General features: G+C 42.9%; 1 protein-coding gene across 3 annotated transcripts in view; it reads right to left on the minus strand.

The window, feature by feature from the left end:
- The window catches only part of Skap1 (src kinase associated phosphoprotein 1), a 270,881-nt gene that overhangs the window by 225,938 nt on the left and 28,854 nt on the right, over nt 1-16,089 (minus strand). For all 3 annotated transcript variants that reach the window (XM_070028251.1, XM_070028253.1, XM_070028252.1), the window contains exon 3: nt 11,421-11,446. In XM_070028251.1, the coding sequence (XP_069884352.1) occupies nt 11,421-11,446 (26 nt within the window). The remainder of the gene's footprint in view (nt 1-11,420; nt 11,447-16,089) is intronic.

A 16,089-nucleotide genomic window follows, 5' to 3' on the forward strand; every position in this document is an offset into this window, starting at 1 on the left:
TTTCTGTTTCAGGGCCCGATCCTGAAATGTAGTCCATCTCATTCCATTTGCATCTTTTTTCCTATCAGCTTGCCCCAAGCTCTTGCCTGGATCACACACCCCTGATTTACTAACGTCAACGAGGAAAGCCCTTGCTCCTTGATTTCTATGGTTGCTGACTGGTTACCCAAAGTGGGCATTCGAACAACCCATCCCTGTGCCAACTGCCAGCCTGTGCCCCCGTAACAGGCAACAAGAAAGGGATAAACCCAAGGTAGGAAACAAAACCTGGGTCTGCTGGCTGCGGTGGGGGAAGGGAGAACATTTTAGAATATGCCTCACACTTAAGCACAATTAGTTTGTTGATGATAAAGGCGTTATTCTGAGGGTTTTTTAAATGTCAGATCCAATGTCCCAACTCCCTGGGGCTCACACCAAATCTAGCCTGTCATGCTAGTGTGTAAATACACACTCCCTTGTAATTAAAAATGATTGCGACGATTCGAGATGCATGGGTGAAAAGTTTTATAGAAGAATTAACCATTTCCAGGGCCATTTTGGGTTTGCTTAAGTTGAATGTTATCATTTTCTTCCTTTCATACCTCACGGTGTGTGTTCTCTGCATTGGCTACGACTGGAGTCCAGGGGGATCAGACATAAATGATCGCAAACCATAGTGACAGACATTTCCACTCAGCAGCTCCACAATTAGGGCTTCGAACTCCATCTGCTTAGATCGGCCTTTGCACAAGCAAGGCCCTGGGCCACTGGAGACCCACTTCCCCACCGCAGGGCTCCCAGAATCGATATATTTCTATTCGGATATAGATTTTAACACACCATATCTCCATTAATCACATTCACTACCTCCAGCCTTTCTCTTTGTATTTCTAAACAAGATCTGGGGGAACTATATTAAGGGTTCACCTGCTATTAGCCGGTAATTTGCTCTTCTCTCCTAAACATCCTAAGAATGGCATGCCGTGTCCCCTCGTTGGTAGATTCAATGGCAGGTTCTCCATCGAGTATCTGTGCTCAGGGGCCCATAAGGGAGATGATTTCTCTATTGTTCTTTTGCAGAGAGTCAAACTCAATTTCATTCATGCTCCATAGAGTGATAAGTTGGGAATTGCCAAAGGTTGGAGCAGAAAGATAAAGCAGTTTTGTGTCAGGTGTGAGGTAATTATTTGCCAGGGTTTCTGTGCTATTTGTTTTTTTATTCCCTGCGTTTTCATTAACAGTTAATGAGTTTTCCTCTTTAATTCTGAAACTATAGGTTGGCCACTAGAAGTTGGCTTTTTCTGCCACGTATTCAACCAGCTGTTGCTGCTCCATAAACTTTATGGAGAAGTGAATTCAATTGATAGAGGAAAAAAAAAACTTTCCATGACTATTTCAATTCCAAATGAAACGGGGTGGGCTTGGGGGGGAGGAGAGAAAAATAAACCCTGATGTTATTCTTATAACTATTTTCACTCATAGCAAACCTGTCTAGTCCTGAACTCACAGGTACTATTTAGGGACAATTACTAAAGAAATAAGAGAGAAGTGAGAAAGAAGGAAGAAAGCAAGGAAGGAAGGAAGGAAAGAAAGAAGAAAGGAAGCTGAGCATTTAAAAAATAATGCAGCAAGTTGAGTGCTGTTGGCTGTAATCATGCTTATAACCCTAGCTACTCAGGAAGCTGTTTGAAATGAGGCAGAAAAAGTCCATGAGATTTTTTTTAAATCTCCCATTAACCAGCAAAAAACTGAAGTGGAGGTATGGCTCAAGTGGTAGAACACTAGCCTTCAGTGAAAAATGCCAAGTAAGGGTAAAACGTTCTGAGTTCAAGCTCCAATATCAGCACACACACACACACACACACACACACACACACACACACACACACACCACACACGCACACACTCACACTCTGCAGCAAAATATCAGACCAAAAAAACCCCAGCTAAAACATATAGATACATGTGTGCTTATCCAGTATGTAAAGGTAATCTTTGTCAAGCTAGTATAAGTCATCATCTTTTGACTTCTTTTCTAATGAATTATGAGCTATATTCCATCTGTATCTAACTGTTTCTATGGCATGGCTAGGAACTTTGTAGGGTTTGTTATTACTTCATCCAATACCTTTGGATAAGACCAGAAAATTGAAATGAATGTCATATTGTAAACTTTTTTAGTTTTTCTTATTATTGTTACTGCCATTAGGTGCAAGGATATAACTTCTCACTCTATTTAATATTTAAAAACCCATGAGACACACAACTCCCTCTCTTTAAACTAATAAATCCTCCCTAAAATGCTATAAATAAAGTTCCCTGATCCAAGTCCACTTAGTTTTCATGCTTGATAGCATTAATATTGCCAGATTTTCACGGACCAATTTCATTGTAAAGCAGTTTCCAAAACTGAACTATCTTGAGATTAGCAAAATGGCAGCTTATGATTCCTTATTACAACCGTTCACCTACATTATTGAATCTTGCCCCAACTAAAGCAATGTGTTGGGGTACAGATGTGACCATATAATGTAAAATGTTATTCGCATGTAAAAATATTATAGACCCCACTTGCACCACCAAAGCAGAAGTCCTGTCAATACTTGGTTATAAATGGCACCGTTTGGCACATTCACATGCATTAGAAAATGTATGGTGTTTCCTGTACAATAGCTGAGAAGCTTCACCAACTTCTAAATATCCATTTGGACTTGCGTGGTTAGTTCTTGTGATTAATCCACGTGTGATGAAGGTCTCCGATTCTTCTCTGTTCTGTACAATCTGACTTCCTGCTCATCTTTTTTCTCCTTCCTACATATATTCATAATTCAATGTATGAATATTCTTTTTTATCCCCAAGGTCCTGGCAGTGAGTGAAACAGTACTGAATGCTATTAACTCTACTGAACAAATGATAAGCCAAGTAAAGAAAGTTTCAATGCATCATTCTTTTTTCTTTTTTTTTTTTTTTGCCAGTCCTGGGGCTTGAACTCAGGGACTAGGCATTGTCCCTGAGCTTCTTTTTCTCAAGGCTAGCACTCTACTTCTTGAGCCACAGTGCCACTTCTGGCTTTTTCTATTTATGTGGTACTGAGGAATTGAACCCAGGTCTTCATGCATGCTAGGCAAGCATCCTATCACTAAGCCACATTGCTAGCCCTATGCATTATTCTTGTTTTTATTTTTATTTTTTAATTTATTTTTATTTTTTTAATGCTGGTAACTGAGCCTTGAACTCAGGGCCTGGGTGCTATCCCTGAGCCTTTTCACTCAAGTCTATTGGTCTACCACTTAAACTACAGCTCCACTTCTGGCTTTTTGGTAGTTACTTGGAGATAAAGAATCTCATAGATGCCGGGTGCCGGTGGCTCACGCCTGTAATCCTAGCTACTCAGGAGGCTGAGATCTGAGGATCATGGTTCAAAGCCAGCCCGGGCAGGAAAGACTGTGAGACTCCTATCTCCAATAAACCACCAGAAAACCGGAATTCGCGCTGCAGCTCAAGTGGTAGAGCGCTTACCTTGAGCTGAAGAACTGAGGGACAGAGCCCAAGCCCAGAGTTCAGCCCAAGCCCAGAGTTCAAGCCCCACAACTGACCAAAAAGAAAAAAAGAATCTCATAGATTTTCTTACCCAGGGCTGGCTTTGAACCACAATCCTCAAATCGTAGCCTCCTGAGTAGCTAGGATTACAAGGATGAGCCTCTAGAGCCCAGCTTTCATCTTTCTTTTTTAAAGCTGAAGTTTGAATGTATAAGATCTGGGGCTTAAGACTAACAAGACACTGTTTACTAATTGCATAATCATGCTAAGAATAACAGAATTCTTAAGAACCTTCAGAGATAACATTTGCAAAGGGTAGCTGTCAAAATGTTCCAAAATAGAACCAAATTGATTAGCAACTCCTAGTCCAATCACTACAAAACACCTGTGAATCCAACAATTCAAAGGGCAGCCCAGCTTAGTAATATTCTCACATGAACTATATCTGTCAGGGGTGGATTGGATAGGAAAATCCCTTGGGGAGCCAATTGGAAGGATTTTCCCCCCGCCCCCTCTCCCCCTTCCCCCTTCAAGAAAAACGATCCTTTAGGATGCAGGTTTTCATTTTGACCACTAAGGTGCGCTGCAGCGCGTAGCATCATTCTAGGTCTTAAAAAGGGGGCGGGGGGAATGAAAGGGAGAAAGAATTAAAAAATAAAAAAAATAAAAATAAAGGAAAAGGGGGGGGGAACGTAGCCATGTGAACTCTTCTGTGCCTTCCCCTTCCAGAAAGAACGGAGATTTTTTTCCAACTCTTCTTTGATTGCAAATAAAAGCACATCTGGGTATTTACGAAGTGGAGGACCAGCAAGCCACAAATGCAAACCAGATCGTTGTATATGTGACAACCACACTTCATAAAGCAAATTACAGCCTGTCAGCAACCATCCTGGCTTTACATGAACACATTCCACCACTGTTATTGCTCTTTGGTACTTAAAAAGAACCTCCTGAGTTGGAATATCTTCAATAGTAACGAGATTTTGAGCGATTCAAAAATCATGGAAACCTAAATATCTGCTCATATATGGATAAATACATTTTAAAGCAAATGCACTCACCATATAGCAACCAGGCCACCATAATCTAGAATTCTTGTCTTGTGATTTGGTTTCTTTTGGACCACTATTTTCTCTGTCTTTAATTCTTACTCTGGAGCTATTCAAATGCATGTGTTGACTTGTGAGAGAAAGTCAGCTAGAATAATAAAAATAAAATAGCTTGCTGAGCTCTTCCTGGGTAATGGCTCTGGGTTAAGATTCTTGCATCATCTTATCGAATCATCAGAATAATCTTTAGGATCTATTATTATCCCAAAGATGCTGATGAACATTTGGAGACAGGACACAGCGATGAAATAAATTGTCCAAAGTCACAGAAGTGATTCATAAATGGTAGAGCCAGGCTCTGACCCCATGCCATCCTGTGAGAAAGCTTGTATCTTAATCCTCTCAGCTGTTCAGGCTCCAAATCTGCATACTTTATAAATCATCGTCATTATTCAAAGGCAAAGCATACTGAATGACAGCCGATGACTTGGATTTATGGTATTAATTAGTGTCTTTTGACGTTGGTAAAGTAAGTCGAGAATCAAAACTCTAAATTCTTATTAGCAGCAATACTAACAGTTACCTGGATAGGAAGACTGCAGCTGTCAGACAAAGACACATGCGCTCAAGAAGGAAGTCAGGCAACTCACAGCTCAAATGTCTTATAGTAGTATTGTAGTGATTTTGCTTGGTTTGTTGAACTCAGGACCTCACATTCCAATTAGATTTTTATTTTTTGCTCAAGGCTGGCATTCTACTCCTTGAGCCACAGTTCTACTTCTGGCTTTTTGCTGGTTAATAAAAATCTCACAGAATTTCCTGCCTATCTTGGCTTTGAACCTTGATCTTCAGTTCTTAGCCTCCTCAGTACCTAAGATTACAGGCATAAGCTACTAGTACAAGGCTTATTCCCCCCGCCCTTTTTTTTTAAATTGAGGTATCATTAGCTCAAGTACCCATTTAAAGGTAAGAGATATCATTTCAACTTTGGGGAAATACCTCTTAGAGATAAATTGTGATGGACACATTTTTCAGGCAAGTGTGTGTGTGTGTGCGTGTGTGCGTGCGTGCGTGTGTGTGTGTGTGTGTAATTCACATCTGCTGACATCTCCTAAGAGGAGAATGTGTTGGTACAAAACCAAATGAAAAATTAATGCTAATAAACGTGGACCTACCAGTTGCATGAGTGAACCTTTAAATGTCATGCACAGGTCGCTGGTTTTCAAGGCAAGAGAATCACTTATAGGTATCCACAAAGGAGGTTGTAAGCAGAACAAAAAAGTTTGTCTTCAGATAATGCTGTTCTCTCCCAACCTTCCTCCTCCCCTCTTTCTCTCTCTTGATATTTTATGTTCAGAACATAAAATATTTATTAGACTGCCCATGACTCACACCTAGAGTCCAAACTACTCAGGAGACAGAGACTTGAGGATCTTGGTTCAAAGCCAGCCTGGACAGGAATGTCTGTGAGGCTTATCTGTAATTAACCAGCAAAAAGTCAGAAGCAGAGCTGTGGTTCAAGAGGCAGAGTGCCAGCCTTGAGGGAAAAAGCTAAGGGACAGTACACAGGCCCTAAGTTCAAGACTTATTACCAGCATGCCCACATACTCACACACAGTCTCTCTCTCTCTCTCTCTCTCTCTCTCTCTCTCTCTCTCTCTCTCTCTCTCTCTCTCTCTCTCTCTCTCTCTCTCTCTCTCTCACACACACACACACACAAAGAGGCAGAATTTCTGATGGGCATTAATTGTCATGCCTACATTTCTATGTTCAGAAGCTATTCACTTGATTTTCTGTGTTGACCCAGGGACAACAGCATTTGGGAAAAACAGTTTCAAAGCTTTACATTTGTCTCATTTTTTATCTACCTACATTTTCTAGTTAAATATGGCTATAAAGGCAAAGGAGGTGTGGCTCAAGTGGTAGAGTGCTTGCCTACCAAGTAAGAGGCCCAGAGTCCAAACCTCCTACTGTTAAAACAAACAAATCATAGATATTAGTATAATTGTCTATAACTATAAGCTTTTCTGTGTGTAACATATATATATATATATATAAATCATTATGTCTTTTTTCTTTTTCTTTTTCCCCCAGGCTGGTCTCAAACATATGATCCTCCCACCTCATCCTCTTCATTGATTACCGGCATGTACCCTTTATGTCTTTTTTTTTTTTTTTTTTTTTGGTCAGTTAGGAGCCTGAACTCTGGGCCTTGGCGCTGTCCCTCAGCTCTTCAGCTCAATGCTAGCATTCTACCACTTGAACCACAGTGCCACTTCTGGCTTTTCTGCTTATGTGGTGCTGAGGAATCAAACCCAGGGCTTCATGCATGCAAGGCAAGCGCTCTACCTCTACCTCTGAGCCACCTTCCCAGGCCCCCTTTATGTCTTTTTAAACAAATGGGAACATTTGTTCTATCTGTACCCTGAATTTTCTTCCCAATCATTTATCTTGGTGAGTGCTCTATGGTAGCACATACTGATTTATTGATTCCTTTACCTTGTTTTGTTAATTAAAAAATAATACATGTACATGGTAAAAAAAATCAAATCATAGCGAACAATGTAAACAAAGATACTCTCTTTGCCTGTAACTTCTGCCTGTAAGTTCTCTACTACCATTGTTAATAGAGTTGCGTGTATCCTTTCACAAGCGTTCTATACATGCACACACATGCATGCATATGCACATGCATATGCACACACATCCATGAATAGCAGACACTGAAACAAGCTGAATATTGCTTGGTCAACTTGCCTTTTTTTACCTAATAATTGTCTTATGACACACATGGTGTGTGTGTGTGTGTGTGTGTGTGTGTGTGTGTGTGTGTGTGTGTGTGTTCATATATGCACATATTTATACCAATTCCTTTCAACTCCATGAAAAGGGACATAGTATCAGTTATTGAACAAGTCCCCTACTGCTGGACACTAAGGCTGTTTGGAGTCTTTGAATTTCACACATGCCACAATGAATATCTGTGTGTGTGTACACGTGTGTGTGTGCGTGCAAGCGTGCACACACACATATGCCAATACAGTAATGGGGCTTGAACTCAGGGTCTTGCATTCTCACTCAGCTTTTTCATTCAAAGCTGATGTTCTATCACTTGAGCCACACCTCCACTTCCAGCTTTCTGCTGGTTAGTGGGAGATAAGAGTCTCTCAGATTTGCCTGCCTAGGCTAGCTTCAAACCTCGATCCTCACCTCTCAGCCTCCTGAGTAGTTAGGATTATAGGCATGAACCAATGACAGTGCCTGGCATGACTATTCTTATTCATGGTACATTTTGCAGGGAATACAGAAAGTAGCCACCGAGTCCATGATTTACCTGCATTGAAGCTGGGTTATTTTTTTCTCTTGTGCCTTAATATCTACTCCAGAAAGGGACATTTAGAAAAGACATGAAAAGCTTAGAAATGTCAACTTTAGAAAAGGCAAAAAAAGGGGATTCTTTTTGGAAAAAAATTAATTTGACAGTAATTTTGAAACAGTATACTAGTTTAAAAATGCATTATTTCACTTTTTTGTGTATGTGCATCCTTGTCCTGGACCTTGAACTCAGGGTCTGGGCACTGACCCTGAGCTTTTTTGCTCAAGGCAACAGCTCTACCACTTGAACCATGGCTCCACTTCCGGGTGTTTTTGTGCATTCATTGGCGATAAGAGTCTCACAGACGTGCTCCTCACAGACTGGCTTTGAACCACAATTCTTAGATCCCAGCCTCCTGGGTAGCTAGGATTACAGGCGTGAGCCACCAATACACATCACATTAGTTCACTCTTAACTTGAGTGATAAATGTATAGGAAGGAAAATAATTGAAAAGGTATCCAAGTCAGTAATTTACTACAAAATCAGTTTGCGTGTGCATCTATTTTCTACAGATTCATTTGTACAAAATAGAGCAAATGAGGAAAAGGGAGAAATACTCGAAAGAAGGCAAGACACAAAAACAGCTGTCAAGATGGTTGATGCTGTAAAGACTAGGCCAAAGCCAAAGGCAAGAGTAGTCATCCCACGTCCATTCTCCCATTAATTCCCCCAAACAAGCTGGAAACCGCCTTTTTTAAAGAGTAAGTATAGGTTAGGATATTCTAAGTCCATAACCAATGCTTGTGTTTATAAAATATTAGCATTCCAGGCATAGTGAAAGCAAGATACTTCACAATAAATTACAAATCGTGTAAATTCAGACTTTTTCTTCCATTTGCAAACACGTCATAAATTTGGACTCTGTTTCTTTGTATAAGCCCTACTTACGACTGTGTTAAAAACCTTCTGGCATGAATGCAAAGAGTAGTTTCATAAATAACACTTAGTGAAAAATCACTGTACAGTCCATTAAGTCAAAAACACGTCTCTTCAACTTCAAAGGGAACCGCCCTCCGCCCCTCCCTCTCCAGGGAGGATGAAGATGGTCTTTCTTGGCTGTTTTAATCTTTGCTTCTTGCAGTTGTGCTAACTCCATACTCCAAGTATGTGGTTGTGAGAGATGGGAAGCTGAGCAACGTCTTGATTCCATTCAACAGGCGTCAGAGCAACAAGCTCAGAAATCTCACCCCTCAAGAGTCTACTGTGAAAACTTTTGTGCATGTACCCTACACGGGCAAGCCTCTCAGATATGCAAATGGGCTGCACAGCCCACACCCAGTTCAGCTGGATTGGATGAGGTTTATGGGAAGAAATGCGAACTAAACATATTGTAAGTTCTATAGATGCTGTACTTGGTCAGCTCCGTAAACTTTGTAAGACAGTACTCACTAGCGCTTTATGAGTGCTTCATTCCACATCAGCAAGACTCCACCATGCTACCAGAACTCATTCCAACTGGTAATGACTGTGAGGTAGATACGAACAGCACTGTATAGGTGTCAGCCCTGTATCTAGTTTATTTTCTTAAAAGTTTTTTGAGAGCTACCACCGGTGGCTCATGCCTGTAATCCTAGCTACTCAGGAGGCTGCGATCTGAGGATCCTGTCTGAAACTAGCCCAGATAGGAAAGTCCATGAGACCCTTATCTCCAATTAACTACCAAAACTCCAGACATGGAGCTGTGGCTCAAATGCTAGCCTTGGGTGAAAAGACCATGCTAAAGAACAAGGTCTTGAGTTCAAGCCGCAGTGCCAGCATAAAAAAGACAGGCGCTGGTTGCTCACGCCTGTAATCCTAGCCACTCCGGAGGCTGAGATTTGTAGATTGTGGTTCAAAGCCAGCCTAGGCAGAAAAGTCCTGTGAGATTCTTATCTACAACAAACTACCCCAAAACCGGAAGTAGAGCTGTGGCTCAAAGTGGTAGACAGCTAGCCTTGAGCAAAAGAGCTCAGGGACAGCACCCAGACCCTCAGTTCAACTGAAGAAGAAGAAAAAAGTCAGAGAGAGGGAGGGAGGAAAAGAGGGAAGGATGGAAGGAGGAAGGAAGGAAGGAAGGAAGGAAGGAAGGAAGGAAGGAAGGAAGGAAGGAAGGAAGGAAGGAAGGAAGGAAGGAAATAAACAAACTTTGGAAAAGTTTACAGTGCTTTTTTTAGTTAGGAGTCAAACAGTTCCTCAAGCTACTTGCAGGTTTGATCTGCAAGCCTGGGATTCTCTGAGAAGATTGTTAAACATTCCCCCTGCAACAGCCGTGGGTGACTAATATTCAGGAGGATGCTTCTGACATTCTCAGAGAGCTAGGAAGAATGGAGGCACAGCACCTTCAACATCCCTTCAAGTGGTTTGATTATTTTTTTTTAATCCCGATTTTGAACCTTTAAAAAAATGTGTTTTAAATTCTGTCCCTTTTTTTTTTTTTAATTTTACACACAGCTGTCTGTTGTACTTTTTTAGAATCACGCCAGATGCTGGGTTCATCAGGCAAAAAGCAGGGAAACAATGGCTGGGAAGCAATTAGCAGCACCACGGCTGCGCTGAGGCTCAGAGCAGAATGAGGTAACAGGGTTCTCGCGGGACTTCCCAGCCGCCTTCGCTTCTGACATTTCCCTGCTGCCAGGCATGCTGTGGAAGGCCGCGGGTGATGGAGGAGACAACGTATTGGAACTTACTTCTGGAGCCAATGAAGGATTCACTGAGTTGGATCCCACCCAAGATTTTTAATATGGACTCTGTCACCATCCTATCTGGATGCTACCGGATCCTATTGGTATCTAACAAAGCCCCTCAAGGAAACAAAACAGTCTAGCAACCATCTAGTCAGGAGGCAGAAACATAGAGCTTCTTATTGCTACAAGGCAGCACAAGGGGTACCCAGCAGGGTGAAGGTTAATTGAACATTCCACTAACTTGCCTCAGAAATGGCTACTGTCACGCCGGGCATGGTGGCACCTGGCCATAATCCCAGCTACTTGGAGAGGGAGGGAGGGAGGAGATGGAAAGAGGGATGATTACCGCCAAAGGCTAACCAAGGGGAAAAGTTAACAAGACTCTACCTCAACCAATAAGCCAGGCATAGTACCACACATTTGTAGGTCCAGCTACAGGACCATACCTAGGAGGATCATGGCCCGAGGCCAGCTCTGAGCAAGAATACAAGGTCCTAGTAGAGAAATAACTAAAGCAAAAAAGGGATGGAGGCATTACTCAAATGAGAGAGCAACTACCTGACAAATGCAGTCTTGAATTTAAGCCCAAGTACTGCCAATAAAGAAAAGAAAAAAAGAAGAAGGAAGGGAGGGAGGAAGAGGAAGAGGAGAGGAGAGGAGGGGAGGGGAGGGGAGGGGAGGGAAGGGGAGGGGAGGGGAGGGGAGGGGAGGGGAGGGGAGGGCTACTTCCACTCTGTGACACAAGTTAGAAGAGAGGCACAGCATCTGCTCATTTTTAGTCTACAACTACCCCTGGCCCAACAGTACTCACCTTGGGGCTGAAAATCCCAACAGTATCTGAAATACAAAAGAAAAAAAAAATGGAGGTAAGTCCGACTTGTGATTCTTAAGTTCAGTTTACATACAGTGGTTCTAGTGCCAAGTACAAAAAGTTGGCTAATTAGTCAATATCTGGCCCAAGCCTAGTCTGCCCCTGAGATGTGAGCGATTCTTAAAGCCTTACGTGTGACGCTGATGCCCAGCATGTCTAGGTAATTGTGATTTTATGAAGGAAGGTCCCGGTGACCACAGGACCTTTGAGTGGGACAGTTCTTCACCGAGGCACCCACCTGCTGTATTACAGGACCATTGCATCACTGGTCCTGGGAAGCAAACGCCAGTGGGACTCCCAGTTGTTATGACAACCAACCTCTCCCACATCCTCTGACACCTCTTACTCCTCAAAGGCACAGAAAAGGTATGAAGTTGACTCAAGGCTGCTCAACAGTTTAGGATCCACACCAAAAGAGAGGCCTCAGAACCCACTAGGAACTAGTAGCTTTTCACTACTCAGGGGGCTGAGATCTGAGGATGGAGGGCTAAAGCCAGCTGGGGCAGAAAAAGCTGTGAGATTCTTCTCTCCAATTAACCACCAAAAAGCCCTAAGTGCAGCTGTGGCTCAAGTGGGAGAACACCAGCCTTGAGCAAAACAGCTAAGGAATATTGCTCAGGCCCTGAGTTCAAGTCCCAGCACCAGCATCAACAAATGAAACACACACACACACACACACACACACACACACACACAGCTCATGGCTAGCATGCTACCACTTGAGCCACAGCACCACTTCTGGTTTTCTAGTAGTTTATTGGAGATCAGAGTCTCACACCCCACCCACACACAGCCCTTTTTGGTTTTATTTTTCATATAGGATCTCCTATTTTTGTTCAGGGCTGATCTCAGACCACGATCTTTCTACCCACATAGCTCAGATTACAGCTGTGAACTATCATGCACAGTTTGTTGGCTGAGATAGGGTCTCACTAATTATTCCCCAGAATTGGCCTTGAACTGAGATCTTCCCAAATCCCACTTTCTAAGTAGAGTTGGATCCCTTTCCAAGTACCTCACCTATATTAATCCACATGCTCGGCATTCAACCTCTATTATTAAGCCTAGTTTCCAAATAAGGAAAATGAAGGAGCTGGGAAGGTGGCTCAGTGGTAGAGCGCTTGCCTTGCATGCCTGAGGCCCTGGGTTCGATTCCTCAGCACCATGTAAGCAAAAAGGAAAAAGCCGGAAGTGGCGCTGTGGCTCAGGTGGTAGAGCACTAGCCTTGAGCTGAAGAGCTGAGGGGCAGCGTCCAGGCCCAGAGTTCAGGCCCCACGACCGGACCCAAAAAAAAAAAAAAAAAAGAAAGAAAGAAAGAAAATGAGGTGTCATAAGATGAGATGCAGTTATATTAATAAGAAACTAAAGTGGGGTGCTGGTGGCTCACGCCTGTAATCCTAGCTACTGAGGGCTGAGATCTGAAGATCACAGTTCAAAGCCAGCTCAGGCAGGAAAGTCCATGAAATTCTTATCTCAATTAACCATTAGAAAACCAGAGCTAGCCATGAGCAAAAGGGCTCAGGGGCAGCACCCAAGTTCTGAGTTCAAGTCCCATGGCTGACAAGAAAGAAAGAAAGAAAGACTTTCTCTTCTCTCCCTCCCCCTGTCTCTGTCTCTCTCCCTCTCTCTCCCTCCCCCCCTCCTCTCCCCCCCCCCCCTCTCTCTCTCTCTCTCTCTCTCTCTCTCTTTCTCTCTCTCTCTCTCTCTCGTGTGTGTGTGTGTGTGTGTGTGTGTGTGTGTGTGTGTGTGTGTGTGTGTGTGTGTGTGTGTGTGTGTGTTGGTACTAGGGCTTAAACTCAGGGCCTGAGCGCTGTTCCTTTTCTGCTCGAGGCTGGGGCACTAACACTGGAGCTATACTGTCGTCTTGGGCTTTTTGGTGATTCACTGGAGATGAGGAGCATGGACTTTCAAGCCATAATCCTCAGACCTCAGCCTCCTAAGCAGCTAGGATTACAGGCATCTGTAAATAGCACCTGGCTATCCCATTTTAGAGATGCAGAAACTGAGATTCCAGAAGCTCAAACCATTTGACCACGAGCACAGGACTCTGAAGTTGGCAGAACTGAAATGAGATTCCAGAAGCCCCATTCTTAGATTCCACATTAGCTGGACTTCAGGGAAGATGCCGCTGCCTTGTCAGACAGCCTGTGTGTCCTGGGGGGTGGGTCCACAGTGGGGCTCCAGGGAACTCATAAGAAGAACACATGCTTTCTGTTCCCTTGTAGAAAAGCCCACAGACTTCCTCAGTGTCTGTCTGTCTGTCCCGTCAAAAACCAATAGGACCTAGTGGGTTAGAGAACTACAGCTATCATGGTATTATAAAACTAGCAATCCAAGCTGGGAGGCAGGAATCCTATCTGTTCCAGAGGCTTGAGATACAGAGAACTGTGGTTCAAAATCAGCCTGGACAGAAAAGACTCCAGCACAAAAGTTGGACTGAAGCCATGGCTTAAGCGGTAGAGTGCCAGCCAAATGAGTGTGAGCCCGCCCTCAAAAAAAAAAAACCTAAAAGAATGAATGAAAAAAAAAAAACAAAACCAGAGACTAGCAATTCAGAAAGACCAGCCTCAGTGATGTTATAAATTTGTAACATCTGGATACAACGTTTGCAACTGAAGTATTAAAATCATTAGTTTATTTGCATCTTACGGAATATTTAAAGATGATCACACATATCCCACCTTGGTAAACCATCTGTTGAACAAAGAAACTAGATGATTTAAGGATATGCAATACAGGGTTTTTACAGGAAACTGATTTTTTAAAGGATATGCAAATCTGAATTTCATCTTTATGTCAAAAACAGTCATCCGTTTTGTTTTTGTTTTTTGCCAGTCCTGGGCCTTGAACTCAGGGTCTGGGCACTGTCCCTGAGCCTCTTTGTGCCCAAGGATAGTGCTCTACCACTTGAGCTGCAGCACCACTTCCAGCTTTTTCTGCTTATGTGGTACTCAGGAATCGAACCTGGGGCTCCATGCATGCAAAGCAAGCACTCTACCAGTAAGCCACATGCCCAGCCCCTAGCCAGGCCTTCTGAATGCACAAGGTGTAGCTGCTCCACCTCCCTCCTGTCCATCTTTCTCTTTCAATGGCCATCTTCAAACAACACAGCAAAGACTCACACCACAGTGCTATTGATTCCACTAGTAGAAGCGGAATCATAAGATTCCAGTTGATAAGACCAACAAAACATCTTGTAATTGACCTTGGCCAACAGGTCACATGGTAAAGATGGATCCGTGCTCAAGTAAAAGGCTTTGCCAAGCAACGCCAAGTCTCTACTCTGTAGATATTCCTAGCTCCTAGGGATCTTTTCACACTTGGAAAGACTCGCCTTGATTTGGAATTCTGGTTCTACCACCAGTGTCCCATCAAGGCAAGTAGCAAAGGGCAATGTGGCCGCCGACACCCACAACAGACATGGGGAATGAGCGCCACCTGGTGGAAGTATCTAGGGGAGGCATCAAAGGCTCAGGACCCCAGGGGTCCAGATTCCAGACCCAGAAACAGACAGCAAAAAGATAATCCTTAGTAGGGAGGTGGTGCCCTCCCTCTAGGCCCAGTTCCATCAATCAGACCCAAACTATAAAACCCAGTGCCTACCTACAAGGAGCTTACCATCTAGCCCAAAAGACAAGATACTTGCGTATAGAGAGATAACAAGATAGCATGATAAGAACAGCTAATCTACCTGTAACGGCTAAGGACCTGTCCTAAGAGGGTCCGGGGTTCTTTTAGATGTGGTATTTCCGTGGTTGTGAGTCAATACCCCTAAAGTTTAGAAACCCTTTCCCGGCTACACAATGTTCTATTCACAAAATACCATAGCAACAATCATTTATTAAATAACATACAAACGACATTCCCTGATATTGACAAAATAAATCATGGCTCTTCCTCAAGTGTTTAAACTCCATTTCCAGATACTTTTTTTTTTAATTTTAAGAAGAACTTAGGGCTAGAGGCATGGCTCAAGTGGTAGAGTGCCAGCCTAGTAAACATGAGGGCTTGAGTTCAAAGCCTAGCATTGCCAAAAAGTAAAACATCTCCTTTTTGCTTTCTAGCATAAGGACTGAGTTCCCATGAATAAATCTTCACTGATGTGTCTACAAGATTCCCATCCTTGTGCTTTCTCTCTCTCTCTCTCTCTCTCTCTCTCTCTCTCTCTCTCTCTCTCCTCAAGGCTAGTGTTTTACCACTTTAAGCCACAGCTCCATCTCTGGCTTTTTGAGGTTAACTGGAGATAAGTGTCTCATGGACCAGGATTGGCTTTGAACAGCAATCCTGGAATCTCAGCCTCCTGCGTAATTAGAATTACAAGCATGAACCACAGTACCCAGCTCTTTTTTTTTTTTTTTCTTTCTGCTTTGAATGGGCAACAAAATATAACACAATGACCTAATCCAAAAAGAAAAAATACTCACCGGGTATTCTGTGACAAAATTAAAGATCAAAATGTCAGGTCACATTTGCAAGGAGAATCATTGGAAGCTCTATTTGTTGTTCCATGGATTGATTGTCTTTAAGTCTTTGATTTGTCCATGGTTGTGGTCAACTTCAGCCGAAGCTATTTGAGAGCCAGTGAGAAGGTGCAAGATAAAGACTTGAT

The sequence above is a fragment of the Dipodomys merriami genome, unplaced genomic scaffold (genome assembly GCF_024711535.1).
Source record: "Dipodomys merriami isolate MVZ:Mamm:240054 unplaced genomic scaffold, mDipMer1.0.p SCAF_19, whole genome shotgun sequence".
NCBI classification, from domain to species: domain Eukaryota; kingdom Metazoa; phylum Chordata; class Mammalia; order Rodentia; family Heteromyidae; genus Dipodomys; species Dipodomys merriami.